The sequence below is a fragment of the Argiope bruennichi genome, chromosome 6, assembly GCF_947563725.1.
Source record: "Argiope bruennichi chromosome 6, qqArgBrue1.1, whole genome shotgun sequence".
NCBI classification, from domain to species: Eukaryota; Metazoa; Arthropoda; class Arachnida; order Araneae; family Araneidae; genus Argiope; species Argiope bruennichi.
In genome coordinates this window covers 58,015,347-58,031,413 of record NC_079156.1, presented here as the reverse complement: position 1 = coordinate 58,031,413, position 16,067 = coordinate 58,015,347, and the positions used below count along the sequence as shown (strand labels likewise).

At 24.6% G+C, this 16,067-nt stretch overlaps 2 protein-coding genes across 2 annotated transcripts in view; one reads left to right on the top strand and one right to left on the bottom strand.

The window, feature by feature from the left end:
* Positions 1-4,082, top strand: part of LOC129971216 (BMP-binding endothelial regulator protein-like) — a 148,032-nt gene extending 143,950 nt beyond the window's left edge. The window contains exon 16 of the mRNA XM_056084797.1: positions 1,735-4,082. Coding sequence (XP_055940772.1) covers positions 1,735-1,913 — 179 coding nt within the window. The 3' untranslated portion in view covers positions 1,914-4,082. The remainder of the gene's footprint in view (positions 1-1,734) is intronic.
* Positions 4,083-7,460: 3,378 nt separating this feature from the next.
* Positions 7,461-16,038, bottom strand: LOC129971373 (transmembrane protein 134-like). Its single transcript, XM_056085078.1, has 6 exons — positions 15,537-16,038; positions 12,666-12,739; positions 11,113-11,189; positions 10,947-10,991; positions 9,724-9,777; positions 7,461-9,141 (listed from the first exon to the last, which is right to left on the bottom strand). The coding sequence occupies exons 1-6, from the start codon at positions 15,762-15,764 to the stop codon at positions 9,062-9,064; spliced, it is 558 nt and encodes a 185-aa protein (XP_055941053.1). The 5' UTR covers positions 15,765-16,038; the 3' UTR covers positions 7,461-9,061.
* Between the last annotated feature and the right edge of the window lie 29 nt (positions 16,039-16,067).

Below are 16,067 nucleotides of genomic sequence, written 5' to 3'. Positions count from 1 at the left end.
TCTGCTATTATCACAATATTTGACAATCTAGGAGAGGCAAAAATGTTAAATATTATTGGTTTTCCCAGAAATCTAAATGTACATTAATAAACAGACGAATTTATTCTGTCAACCTTAAAAAAAAATCTTAGATAAATTCTCTATCTACTATAAATTTCATTACGATGGAGCATTTCTTTTCTAAAGCTTCGTATTATTATTTCGTATTGTTTAACATTACTTAAATATAACGTAATTTAATATAGTAGATGCATGTAAAATGCCATATTTGAATATTTTTAGTGGACAATTAACAATAAAAAAAGTTAAAACTCTGTTTTTCATGTTTAAAATACGCAATGTTGTATAATGGGGTAAACATGAAAAATATTAAATTCTAAAAAACATCTGGCTCAATTTATTTTGAGTCAATAACCATCGATAATTACAAAAATAAATATATCCTCCTAAACAGTTCAAAAAAGCATATCAAGTGTTCTTAAATATTTTTATAACTTTTTTTTCATTATGTTCACTTTTGAATCTTACAACATTACTTTAATGCCCATATCTTGATGGAAAATATTTTTTTGTATTCGATTTGCATGTAGTATAAAATATACTAATAAAAGAAAAAAATATCAATTAAATAAGAGGTTTGAATTCACTCTTCGTTTTCCATTGAGTTTGATTTCTTATTTGAATAAATATGTATGTTAAACATTTGATCATAATCTGACTCTTGATCATAATTATATAATAATTTTGTTATTTAATAAAACGAATTTAATTAATGAAGGTATAATTAAAATTGATAAAAGGAGATCATTCTTACAGAAATTATGTTAGTGATTTTATTTATATAAAGATATTAGATATAAACTGGATGAAATTAAATCCCGGGAAAGAGTGGCAAGAATCATGAAAAATAGATTGTTTCCATTTTATCATATCGCATAATTATATACCTTGTTCATTTGGAATTCTGATTAATGCATTTCGATCATTGAGGTAGTAATTGTTTCTCATTTAATGTACTGCAAGTAATTCACCTAGATAATCAGGCCTCATTCATGTAATAGATCAAATTATTGCGCTTTATCCGTCCGGATATCAGGTGGTCGAAAAACAATAAGCCTTTTAAATGCCTTGCCCTTTGAGTGATTATTTTTACCTTCTGCGTCCTTTCTGTCAGTCCATTTCAAATGAACAGTTCTTTGTCTTCCCCTCATAAACACTTTTAACCTTGACCGCTTACAAACAGCTACTGGCATTACAGAATGGGTGAATAAGAAATATCACTGGGACTTTCGAATAAAATTCGAAATTCCTTAAAAAGACCGGGGGTACGGAACTGTTTTCAAAAATCCAGTGAATTCTGAAAAACTCTGTGATATACTGTTTTATGATACTCGGAACATTCTATAACAGCTTGTAAAAAATAAATTCAAAATAATTTGTTCTAAAAAGTGTAAAAATATATATGTAATATTCATGCAAAAAGTCTGCACGTAGATTGAATTCAAAACTTGATTTCACTTAAATGTCATTGTCGTTAATTTAAGCCGAAACGTGAGCATCATAAATCGAGCCTCGCAATGTACGAATCTATACCAGAAGTACTATTAGCCTAAACTTCGATTGGTGGGAAATTAGCAAGAAAAAAATCTATGTACATCATTTAAAACTTTTTGTATTCTATTATATATATGTATAAAGAAAAAAAATTACAAATTATTTTCGATGCTTTGGTAGGAATGCGATGCGGAAACGGTCAGCTATATATGAACTGCGCCCCAGCTTGCCGTCGCACTTGCAAGAAGCCCAAGAGAGATAAGTCCTGCCGGAGGCAGTGCCGACCGGGCTGCTACTGCCCTCCTGGTACTGTGTGGCACAGGAAGAGGTGCATACCACTGGACGAATGCCCCTCTTAAAGGAAAAACATCTCTCACAAACTGCTTCCGTGAAGTGGTGCGTCAATTTGGATTGTGAACAACACATCGCTGGCCGAACGCGGAATTTTGTTTTCTTTTCAGCTTTAAGTTACCAAATCGCCATTACCGCACCAGAATACGGCTGAATACTTTGCTAGGAAGATGTTGAAACTTTTTTTTTAACTTATCGAACTTTTTATGTTCTTAGAAAGAAATGATCGATTGCCGTTTTGGATAAACGGAGTGCTTGTTTTTGTCTATTCTTTCTTTTGTTGGTCACTGTGAACAGATACATCAAACTCGGTGATGACAAGAAAAATTCCACGCTTCGTTTTAGCTATTTCTGAAACAATTTCATTTTTATAGTCTAGCCATCATTTTTTGAATGCCAAATTATAGTGAGAGTTACTGATCATGTTCGTGCATCAACATTATTAAAGACAAAATTCTTCGTGTTACAGATTTGTCATGTTCAAACAAAGTAAGCTTCACTACATGTCATTATTTTGTTAATGCTTCTTTCCTAGCTTCATGGTCTAGAACTTTCCCCTAATTTTCAGAATTAAGAAAATGCTAAATATCTTCATAAAAAATTTTTTTAATAAAATAAGTTCTATCATTTCTCGAATGGTTCAAAACTAGGAAGAAAACAAAGATACAAATTTGTTGGCAATTCTAAAAAAAATAGAACGTGCGGGGTTTTTTTTTTTTTTTCACATGAATATTTATTTTTAGAAAGTTAAAAAGAGCATATAAAAAAAATTTTCGTTTCTTTTTTCTTTATTGAAGAAAGGTTTTGAATTTAAAAATCTGAAGTCATAGCATTTTTTAAAGGTTGAGTCCTAAAAACTATTCGCTCATATTTATGAATTTGATTAATAATATAAAAAGAATAACATATGTGACCATTATGTTAAGTAAGACAAAAACATTGTTAAACTTTCAGAATTTTTTTAAAAATCGCAAATTAAGAATGAAAAAAAAAAGTACAGAATAAATATATTTGTACATTTCTTTACCACTTATGCATTTTACTAATATTTGACTCTGTTTCATGGTCATAGTTTCCTCTTAATACTACTTTCAGAAAATGGACCGTCAAACCTTGGAAAATATCTTATCTGAACAATTCAGATTGATCCACAATGTAATCTATATATAATATCAATTTAGATGGGAAAACGAATAACACTAAATTAGAAAAGTATTTCATCAGGGCGAATGTCTATGCTTATCTAATTCTTATAGCTTCACTGATTAACTTACAAAATAATTAATGACAGAATAACACTATATAGTATGGAGGTGGAACACATATAAATGGATTTTACAAGATTTGTTCGTACACGTTTGAATGAATGTCCTTAAAATGAAAATTGAGCTGAAAATAAATTTATATACGCCTATCATATTTCTGGAAATTCAGAATTTCTTCACTTTGTGTTATAATTCTATATGCATCCAAAAAAAAAAAAAAAAAAAAAAATGTGAACTCTCTTAAAAAAATTCACTGAGGTCAACAAACTACCTTGTAACTTTACCTTTTTTTAAAAAGAATTTCTATTACCAGTATTTAAAATGCGAGGTTCATTACAAGATTTATTCTCTCTATTAATATAATTCCATGTTCGTATTGAGGAAGGATGATGGAAAAAAGTTTTCTCAGACGATGAATACACAAAACGATCTACCGCTCCTGTATAAGGTAGAAAGTATAACCGAAGAATATAAAAGATTCTTTGCTAACAGAAAGAGAAACATAATTCAAAAACTGAATAGATGCACATTGCAAAGGAGTACAATGAAGTAGTCATGGGTGACAATCATTGCATCTGCTTGAAGATTAGCGACATTTTTGTTTTATTTTTCCAGCTGGCCTGGAACATCATTTGAATTGGTGAATACTGAAATTACTGATCTCTTTATCTATTAAATGTGGATGTATGTGTTGCTTTTGCGATTTATGTATTACTTATTATTCATACTGTGCAAGTCTTTACGTGTTGATTTATTGTATGAATTGTCTCTTGTGTGAAAATCATATATTTTTGTTTTTTAAGCATCATTGTGACGTCTAAGCATTGATGCTACATCTTTCTCTTTTCTTGTTTTGTTATTTATTTTTCTTACAGCCATAATATCGCTTATGAAATAAACTTTAAGTATTTATTTTGCCTTTTCATAAAAATATATTTAATTAACGATACTTATGTGCTTCAATATAATACCTCCCTCCCAAGAATAATTAACCAAAATTTTTTAAGATATCTTAGCAATGCACTATGAATGTATTTCAGGGGTTATTTTTGCAGTTTTAAAGAAAAAAAGATGGCTAAAACAATAATTTTTTTAATACCTGTAATTCATCGAAAGAAATTGAATTTAGGATGAATTTTATTCGCTTATTTATATGCTAATCATTAAAAGAGGAGTGTTAGTGTAAATCATTACAATTCATCCTTTAAGATTTTTTTTTTTTTAATTTACTGCAGGAAGTATCAGAGAAATTCTTGCAGAAATCTGCAAATATTTCATGTTTCCAATTAAATGACATGGCACAGATTGATCTCAAAATATATTTTGTTCAAGATACAATAAAGGAAACAAAATCAGTTGAAATTTTCAATGCTGAGCTTATTAAGTTCTTACTATTTGAAAACAAAATTCTATTGGAATTATTATTTTTCTATTTCATCACCATCATAATTGCATGATATAATCTGCCATGAAAGCAGAGCATTGAAAAATAATACATAATAGTTAAAAATTTTAGAAAATTTGGTGCAAGTGGATATATGTAAACATTTTAAAAGTATATTTTTTGTGTCAGTATTTCTATAATATTGGTTTGATTCTATTATAGCATTATTATATTCAATGTACAATATATTACGTAAGAAATACATGTTTAGGCATTTGGAACATGAATAATTCTATACTAATTTTGAAACACCGTATTCATAAAATGTAATATTAAACTTTATTACTTTAATAAATAGTACTATGACATGATTAAATCTTGAATTTTATGAAATAAAAAAAGCTAAAAGAATCTGAATTTTCAGTTTTCATATTTTTATTTTTTATACAAAACTTTTAAGCATGAAAATTATACTTTACTCAATGTGCAGCTTATATAAAATATGTTAAATAACATGAAAAGTCTGAAAAAAATCTTAAAAAATTTAAATTGGCATATATGATAAATTAATTTGATGTCATTTCAACCTTAAGTTTGGACACAGAACATAATTCTGATCAAGTTAAAAAATTATTTATTTTTACTAGAAAACTGTCAACAATAAAATTTTTTCACAAGGATATACGTTATCAATAAAATAACACAATTTATTAGTACATAAAACATTTGTAAATGAAATTATATCATTTGTTTTCCTGTTTTATACAAGTATTGTAAGAGCTAAGAAAATTACATTAAATAAAACACATATATTAAATATAATACATTTATATATACAACACTAATTCTCTGATAAATAGGAAATTCATATGAAATTCACTTTTTTGAACACAATATTTAAAAGTTACACTTTTAATATTACACTTACAAGTTACACTTTTAATATTTGTTTTGAATGCAGTTACTTCACAAGAAAACTCAATTGTAAGTACCCATATTATTTAGATTAAAATTTATTAGTAGTATGTAGTAGAGTTTAATATGGCCTTTTTTAAAGAAAAAAATATAGTAATTTTTTTTTTCAATATTATGTTAAACATATTTGCAAATATGCATAATTTCTTTGAAGATTTCAAAAATTTAAGTAGAACATTTTTAATATAATTACACAAGCAAGTTAAAAAATTAATTTCTGGAAATAATTGTGTACATACATTTTTTACAAAATCTTGAAAAACAGTGATGTTTAACAAAAGTTTCAAGACAGCTATGTACTTAATAAGCATTTGGACAAGATTAAATGTTCAAATGTATTTTATTTTACAATAGAAATAGAAAATACTTTTCATATTCATTGTAACTATATTGATAAATAACAAATTCATATTATTTGAGTAATGACATTTATATAAATATAGTATTTACTTTTTAAAAAAATGCCTTCAACTGTGACATTTCAAAAAAGAAAATTATAGTTGCCTTGCCTAAAAAAATAAAAAAAAAATCCATAAAACTATAGGAACTAATATGAATTATACACTCAAAATGCAAGATGTATTTGTTAATAGAGCTGCACTTGTTAACTGGAATTTTTCAGAGCATGAGCCCCTTAATTTCTACATTGAAGCAAAAATAATCTTAAAGTTTGAAACCCTTTACAAGTTTCTTGATACTAAAATCCACACAAAAAATAAATGTAGAAATTAAGAGCCTTTTTGATTCTAATCACTCACTTAGAACTAGAAACTTTAATTATAAATGCACCAACTTACTGTGATCAGCCCACCATCAATTTTGATTATTCTACAGCTCTAATAACATTACAAGAAGTATGACTAGGTAACAAAATAACAATATAATTGAAATGAATAATTTGATAACAGAACTCAAATTTTAAATAAAATATTCAATAATGAATTTGCAATGAAAAATTAAGTAATCTTCAGAAAATAACACTTTTTCATGTGGTTAGCTTCCAAAATAAAAAGTGTCTTATTTATTTGTGAAAATTAATTGAAATAAAATTATAACCCAATCACATTCTTACATTATTTATTATTTCAGTCATTATCTGCAATTATTAAAATGTACACATTATGCAATAATATATATTGACCTAATTAAGAATATAATTTTTATATAAATAATATTTTACCATATTCTATTTGAATTGTGTAGAATTACATAGTAAAATTTTAATAATTAATTGACATAACACTTTCCAGAAACATAAAAGGAAAAATATTAACAGATAAAATTTATCATTAATAAATTATAACAGTTGTACTATGAATTTTATATGAAGTTTTGCTTTTCACAGGATACAATACAAATACCCTTTTAAAGAATTTATAATTTAAATTTTTAGTGAAGTTTTGAACAAATTTATAGCAAAAATAATCAAATGTCTCAAAATAAAATTAGAATTGAACATATTTACTACAATATTATCAGATTTTAGATTTATGTTTAAAATCTTCTAAAAATCTTACATATTTAACTTTAGTTTTTAGATATTCTCTTTCTCAAACATCAGATAAAAATTATGAGATTTATAAAATCTATATGAAACATACATTACAATATCTAATACTTGCGATTTTGTAAATTTTTCTAGATTAATTATCAGAAACGTTTATCTTTTCATAACAACAATAATAATTTTTTTATTTTATTAAATATTATAACAATAGATTTTAGTTTTTAGAAAAATATCTAAAAGTACACTAAAAAAGAATTCAATTTTTAACTAACCTATGCTTTGAACAATTAAATTGTTCTAATACTGTGTATTTTTAATCAGATAAGAAGATTGTCACAGCATATCTATATGGTACAATTATATTTATAAATAATAATTTATTTCATTATTACAAGTTAAAACTAGTATTTACAATAATAAAATTAGTCACTGGTTAAAAATTTATATGTACTATAACCTCCAAAATAAATATAAAGACTATAATATAAAATTGTAAAACATTAATGTTTTCTGGTTAATTATAATAACATATACATTAATGTTAACACAACTATATTAGGAAATTGTAATACTTAAAATTTGTTGTATTTGTTTCATTCTACTAATCTTTTACAGTTCTAAAATTATATTTTTTCTTATTTTCACAGGGACAGATTAGAAAAATGCAGTGAACTTTAATGCAAAATTCAATATTGAATAAAAGTTGTAATTTAAAAAATTTACTTAGTTGGTTAATAAATAATTCAATTTTAAAACTGGAAAAATATTTGAAAAAAGGTTAATATATCATGGACCACATAAAAACATGTTTTTCTCCACTGTTACAATAACTATAATGGTTCTTTTTATTTTTTTAAACCTTCCTTTAAATTCCCAATTATTTGAGTAATTTTGAACATTTTCATTCATTTACATAATATATTTGTAATATTAAGAATATTTCAAATTTTCATTTAATTATAAACTTTAATATAATTAATTGATGAAGATGATATTTCTTGATATATGCAAAATAACTATCATTCTTGTAACTGATAATCAATGTAAACAACCAAAATAATTATAGGATAAATTATTGTACTTGCAATTATAAAAAAAAGAATCCAAACATCATTCTATCTACATTTTATTTTTATTGTAGCATTAACAATCATGAATACTCAGCCTATATTTTAAGAGATAATATAAAAAAAGAACACATTAAGCATACTTAAAACCCCATTAAAAATCAATCACTTTAATTTTAACAAAAAAAAATGTATCATGTAGTAAAGATTTTATTTCCTAAATAATTCTAAATGGGTTGACCAAAAATAGTAAAATAGATCAATTGACATACAATAAATTAGATTATTAATAAACATCATTTCTTAGTAGATGGAGTGATTAAATTATCAGATCTATTTTTATTGAATGTTACACAAGAAAAAAATATTAAAACACACACTAACAACATGATTTGACTTTTATGGAGATAAATGCTTTTAAATACAAAAATGGAACATAGCTAACAATTAAAAATAAAGCATGACTAAATATTAACAACTTTAAAAAAAATAAAAAATAGATATTTGTTCAAAAAGTATGCCATTAATAAAATATCACACATAAATTCAAGTAGTAACTGGCAAGTTATTGCACCTTTTCAAGGATTTTTTTTAACAAGTAACACCATATTATTAGTATCTAACAAAATCAACATTTCACAGCAATGTTTATCATGTAAAGTAAAAACAACTTTAAAAACATATGCCAGCATAGCTTTTTTATACAATCTGGACTACTTTATAATAAAGAAAATAAAATTGTCAATTACAATTTTTAGAAAATCACGAATAAAAACAAAATGTATTTGAAGAAAATAACTTCTTCTGTACAATCATTATTTTTTGTTACAACCACATTTACAAACAAACAAACATGATTCATATAACTTTTTACATGACATCAAATGTGACATTTGTCTTTACAATAATATTACACATAATACAAATACATATTTATAGACTTGCTAATAAAAAGGTCTCAGTTGAATAAAGGAAGATTATAGAAATTGTAACCACGACGACCTTTCACTGCACAATAGACATATACCACATGATAAGCTACATGAAAAGAAAGAAGGGAAAAAAATTAGCCATTTATGCAGCTGAAAAATCAGTAATTTACTATAATTCATGACATTACTATAATCTTTCACGGAACAAATGTAAGGGGAAAAAAGGCTGATAATTTATTTCCATTTCCCATCCACAAAATGTCCTCATATGTAAACCATCCTTCAACTTTATTTTTTCACAAAAATCATATGATATTGCAATTTATTTTTTTAGGAATTATTATAAGATAAATTTTGATTAAATAAATAAACTTATTTTTCTTTCAAGTATTAAAATATCAAGTTAAATATAAACAGTATTATTAAGATGAAATATTTTTTAATGAATATCAAAACTTATGGATTCTAATAGACAAATATATAGTTATAATAAAATTTATTAAATTTTTCTAATAACTCTTAGTTGTTACATGTATAACTAGTACACCCTTTCTCATTGTTACTCATTACAGAATTTACAAGGAGAAAAACATACACAATGCAATTGTAAATAAATCTTTCCAGAAAATAATACACCATTTTCAATGTAAAAAAGAGATAAAAATTAAAAATATCAAAAAGCACTAACCTCCAGGAATAAAACAAATAGCCCCAGCAATAAAAAACACAAAACTCTGGACACCTAAAAAATATAAATAAAAAAAATTACAATATTTAATTAAATAATTTTTGATATACAGCTAAGTAATTTGATGCATATTAAGGTATCTATTTTTATTCATACTAGAATATCTAACAGAAGGGAAAAATTATTGTTATTATAAAGAAATTTGCAAAAGTCTTTTTCAAATTGCATTTATATTTTCCTTGCAAGCTAAAATTTACAATTCAATTAAACTGACGTAGTGGCATAAATCAAACTATATACAATTATCTACAGACTTCCAAAACTAATTAAATAAGTGGCCTAAAAATAAAAGTTGATTTTATTATTACTTCAGAACTTATATTAATTTTTTTCAAGCATATTAAATCAGAGCCTTTACAGTTTAGTAAAAGACATAAAAGGGCAATTTTGAATGCATTCTAAGCATTTACTAGTTACAAACAATAAACATTTATATTTACAGAAAATCTGACAACTTACAAACAAAAAATTCTAACTTATAAAATAACATAATTAAGAATACTTATGAAACAAGACGGTCATCATTTATTTATAGTTATTAAAAGAAACATAAACAGTAATATTAAAATTATTTCTTCAAATTCAGAGTAAAATGTTTGATAAGTTTTATGAGCAATTCTTTTCAAACTGCACATATACACAGTTAAAAATGTAAAAATTAAATAAGTTTATCTCCATTATTAAGGGGATGAAAAACATCTAGAAAATAGTTACTTTATTTTCACTGATAATTATTCTACAAAAATAGCAAGCAAAGTAAAAATATAAAAACATTTTTTAACTTTTAATAAGTAACATAAAATACCAAAGTGTCTTGAGATTTTTAGACCAAAATCAAGTTAGCTATTTCAGATATTACAAAGCGTTATTTAAGTTATCCAATATTTTTCAACTAAAATGCTTTGTGAAAAGTATTAATATTTTAAAACTTGAACAAACAGAATTAAAGTTGCATTTGTTAATAGCATCTAAAATAGAACTTATAAATTCCAATTTTATTATGTTTTAATATTAAGTAACTAGCATGGCTGAATCATATTGAAATTTTTATCCAATTACTTTATTTTATTTATTTACCAAAATCATTACCAATACTTTCTCAAATATTTTTTATGGTTCCTAAATCATGAATTCTAATTTTAATTTTTTATATTTATACAAACCCATTTCTGGCATAACTAGCACAACAACACCAGTAACCAGCAAACCTAAAGAAAAAAAAATAACAAAGCATTTTTTAGAGCCTAATTAATAATTTCACATTTTATTTTTATCTATGAAAATCAAATTTAGTAGTAAAGAAAAATTTACAATTATCATTTCTTATACCTATTCCTATTATAAGTAGGCCAAATGCAGCAAACATAACTTTCCAATTTTCTCTAACTTTGGGATGCTTCCACCATCTGTAACAAATACAATGTTAAAAAATTTTAGCCAATGACAATAAATTATAGCAATATTAATTACAACCTATCAATAAAGCTTATCAGTGCAATTTTAAAATATTAGAAAAATTAGATAAAATGTAATTATGTCTATAAATTTCTTTCTTCTAAAGTACCTTCGAAATGATATATGGAATAATTTCAATTTAATACCTTCTCTAATATAAATAAAATGCAAAAAATTATTGTGATGATTGAAGTTTAAAATGTCATGGATAGTTTATGGTTTCAATTAAGTTTTGATAGATCTATATTTGTTGTAGTAATCAACAATATTTTTAAATAAAACTATCCAAGGAAACTGAAGTAGAACTATCAATAAGGTTTAACTGGTAGTATGTATAACTATAATATGGTTTAACTGCAAATCAAAGACAAACAAAGGAATATAATTACAGAAATACATGAACTTTGTTTTTATTTTTTCATGATTAAAGCAGAGTGGTAAACAATAAGAAGAGTGGCATAAGTTACTGATAAAAATGAACCAAAGCCTACAACCTACAACACAATACAAGTGAACAAAAAGAGAATAATAATTAAGTAGTAAGATACCAAATATCATCACCTATTATAAAGTTTAACTGCTGGCACATGGCAATAAAAAGAAAAGGGTGAGCTTAAAAAAGGCTTTCTGAATCACTTGATTCACCAAATAACAGCTAATCCTCTGTCATAAAATTTCTCATTTTGCTCTTAAATTGCAATACATCAAATTCATTTTTGATCATTGTTCTGTACTTTATGAATTGTTATAGTTTAAGTAGTGTATGTTGTAATTTAAGAAATTAGCATATTAAAAAATGGATATTTCTTTCTTCTTTTTTTTTAAGTTGATCAATAAATAGGTATTTTTAACTTGTGTTTGTGTTAACTTTCATTTAATCCTAATATCAATATTTACTTTCACTGGTATATCACTTTTAGTTCACAAAATTTTTTTTAAAAAATAAACATCTAAGAAGACATATTTTATACTAGCTCCCAAAAGCCATTGTGTACTTATGTTTGATCCTTAAAAAATAAAATTATTAATAATAAATAAATACATTGCAAAACTTTTATTATAATAAAATGAGAATACATAACTTTGGGAGAATTTAAATCTAAATCAGCACAGAAATAATCTATTAAAAGTGAAAATTTGTTTTTACGTATTTAATTATTATTTAGTATAAGATCAACATATTTCCTAGATTGGTATGAAATCTTGACAGCAATGAAATTTTAAGAAAATTCAATAACCAATTTGGTACCATTCTTTCAATTTTGGACATATTAATTTTATGTAAGAATTTGATTTAAGTACATGCACAGACAATCTAGTTTAAGAAAGCATTTCATAAGTAAATAAATCTGTTTTCAAAAGAAGCATATATATATATATATATTTAAATGGAAAAGTTCTTTGATAAGGATAAACATAAAACTTGCATTGATTTGGCATCAAACTTTTCAGGTCGAATGGAATCACCGTGTATTAAAGAATCACTATCCTTTGAGAAACTCTGAAAAATAAAAGATTAAAAACTGTTGAAAAATAAATTTAAAACATTGAACATGGTTAATACTATTATAATTTTTAAAAACTGAGTTCTTATATTTTTAAAGAATTCTTTCACATAATTTGCCAGAATGAACCTATAACTTTTTATAAATCAATTCTATATTCATGATTTAAAAAAAAAAAAAAAAAAAAAAAAAAAAAAAAAACTTTTTTATACAATTGTGAAAGAGATTTAATATTTATACTGCTCTCTTGGCAAAAATATCACATATAAATGAAAACCAAAAGAACTATATTAAAATAGCAGCATTGTTGAATAGATTACATCTAAGTGAATTTTAATATTCTTTTTTTCAACTATGGTTAGTTTAAGAATATTTATTAGGAAGGTAACTCAGAAAAAAAGGCAAGGGTAAATTCATTTATAAGGAAATAATTACAAATATCTGATAATAAGAAAATTAATTAACATTCCTTTAGGTATAGTTCTCCTTGTTTCACAATTGCATTAAATTTATGTATATATAAAAAAAATTAAGAAATTAAAATAAAAATATAACAAAAAATAGAGTAAAAACCAAAAGCAAACTAGAGTAAAAAAAATGAAATTTTCTAAAAAGGAAAATTTATGAATAAAAATGGGAGAAAATATAGAACACAAAAAGTAGCAATTCAAGAAACACTATGGAAATAAATCATAAATCAACAATAGTAGCCAAAGTCAAATTAAAATAAAGATAAATGAAAGCAGTTAAAACATGAGGCCCTCTGATGAGGTAATTAATATGTTGACCACCTTGATTTAACTTCCATTTTACAATTTGTTTCCATTCCTTTCACAACCAGCTACTTCACTAGAATACAGGTTATATAAAAAAATCAATTAAATTATTTAAATATAACTTCACACCCATGATTGCATCAAATTACCAGACATTAAATTTGTGTTCTTTTAATTGTTTTACATATGTCCAATTTATCGCATTCATGAACCTTTCTAAATAGCATCAGTTCCTTTCCATTACAGATATTCTATTTTAAAATGTATTTTTAAATTTTCATAGTATTACAAGTTCAATTGTTTATTTATCTTGTGAACTATATAGACATTAAACAGAATCCTTTTTTAGTTTACAACAATGAAAGAAAATCAAACTATTAAATATTTGATTAAACAATGAAAATAGTTTGAATTTTAGGGAAAACAATGTAATCCATTAGAGAAAATTAAGCAATATATATATATATATATATATATATATATATATATATATATATATATATATATATATATATATATATATATATATATATATATATATATATATATATATATGCATGATCATTAAACTGGTATTGTTAAAAATGCATTTAAAAAAAATTGAAATGATGTAAAATTTACATTTGTGCAATAATATTTTCAAATGTTATAATGAAAAAGCACAAAAATTCAATATAACTTTTAACTATTTAAAATTTCTAAAAGGTCACTCTGAAATACATTCCCATACTCTAATTGATAATATAAATATATGTACATGCATGTATGTGTGTCAAATATACATATATATCAATTAATAATCAAATTTTCAAATGAATGCAAATAATCTTGGAAGCTCTAGTATTATTTATTAAAATAAGTAATTCAGAAGTTTTTAAAGGCCCTAATAAATTTTAAGAAACTAACATTCCATCTGAAGTATATCATTAATTTTCAACCAATTTAATCAGTAATTCCCAGATTGATATCAAAATGTCCTAAAAATTATCATGATCTCTTTATTAAAAACATTTTTAAACATTTAAAAACATCTTTATTAAACATTTTAGTTTTTTAAGTTGGTTATACTAAAATCATTAAAAAAAACTTGCAGACTGAGTACATGTTAGTTCTGAACAAAATTACAAGTCAAACATAAACTTCAAAAATGATGAAATAAAATGTTTGTCTCTTAGAGCATATCAAGGTTAAGTTATAACATGTTTCCACATAAATCAGGGATGCGGGATCTATGAAATCCTTAATCATTTTAAATCATTTTTGTTTCACATAAGTCTGAGTATTTGCATTCAAAACTAAATTTCTAAATCATTATAGACTTTTAAATTATTTAGGTCAAATTTAGGATTATTTATTTGAATAACATTATACATATTCTTCCTTATTTTATTTTTAGGCACAGTTAACTTTAATTATCAAAAGACAGAGAAATACGGGCAAGAATATACTTGTTTGGTACTTCATTGAAACAAAATCAGATTTAAAACTATACAACTTTCCAGATATACTTTAAACACTGGCAAATTAGATGCCGAGTAATATTTTTTGTAAAATTTTAATTTTTATTTCACTTTGACAATTCTGCTATTGAAGAAAAATGGACATACAGTTAGATTATTCTAATCATCAAATGTTTATGAAATCCAAAAAAATATTTGATGATTAGAGATAAGAACAAAAATAGATTTTTCAAAATTTACAGTTAGCATTTTTTAACACTTTATACAATTTCATACCAGTTCTAAATTCAATTACATATTGTGAAAGACTATTTTTAGATTAAATCTTAATTGTTGATAAACATTTAGCAAAATCAGTTCTCAAATAAGATGCTTTTCTTTTCTGAAAATTGGGATAGTTAATCAGACAAAAGGTGCAATGATAATAAGCAACATACCTAGGTAATGGCATGTTTACATTTTTTTGAAAGAAGTGAAAAAAAAATATTAAAGCTTAGAATGCTAAAATAGAAATGAATGAATTGACTTTCTGTTCATCTGATACGAAACATACTCACATCACCAGTTAGTTTCAGTTTACCAAATCGACCTCTATCCAAGGTAGGATCATCTATTCTGATAGTTAAGTTTGTGCTATCAGAGCGGTTACTTCTAACAGGCTTCAAAGGAGTACTTTCGGTAGTTGTACCATACGTTTTCAAAACATCATCATCTTCAGTTTCAAAGGCATCATCAATAGTAAAGTTCGATTTACTTCCGAGACCCAGCATAGTAAACAACTTCATTCAACAAAAAAATACAATATTGCTATTAGGATTTTTTTCCAATAAATCAGAACTGAAACGCAAGATTCTAACTTGCAGTTTTCACTTTAATTTTAAAGTTAGCAACGCCATTTCAGCATATTTTTGAAATAAATGTTTAGATCATTCAGAAAAAATCCCTAAAAACTGCAAATCAAGGCAAAATAGCACGCAGATACAAATCTTGATCCAAAGAAAACAAATCAAACCTGACATCTGTAATCAAACTTTTGTGATTTCATCTACTCTTCTCCTTGCACTTCATTTTTTTCCCCCTTTTCCGTT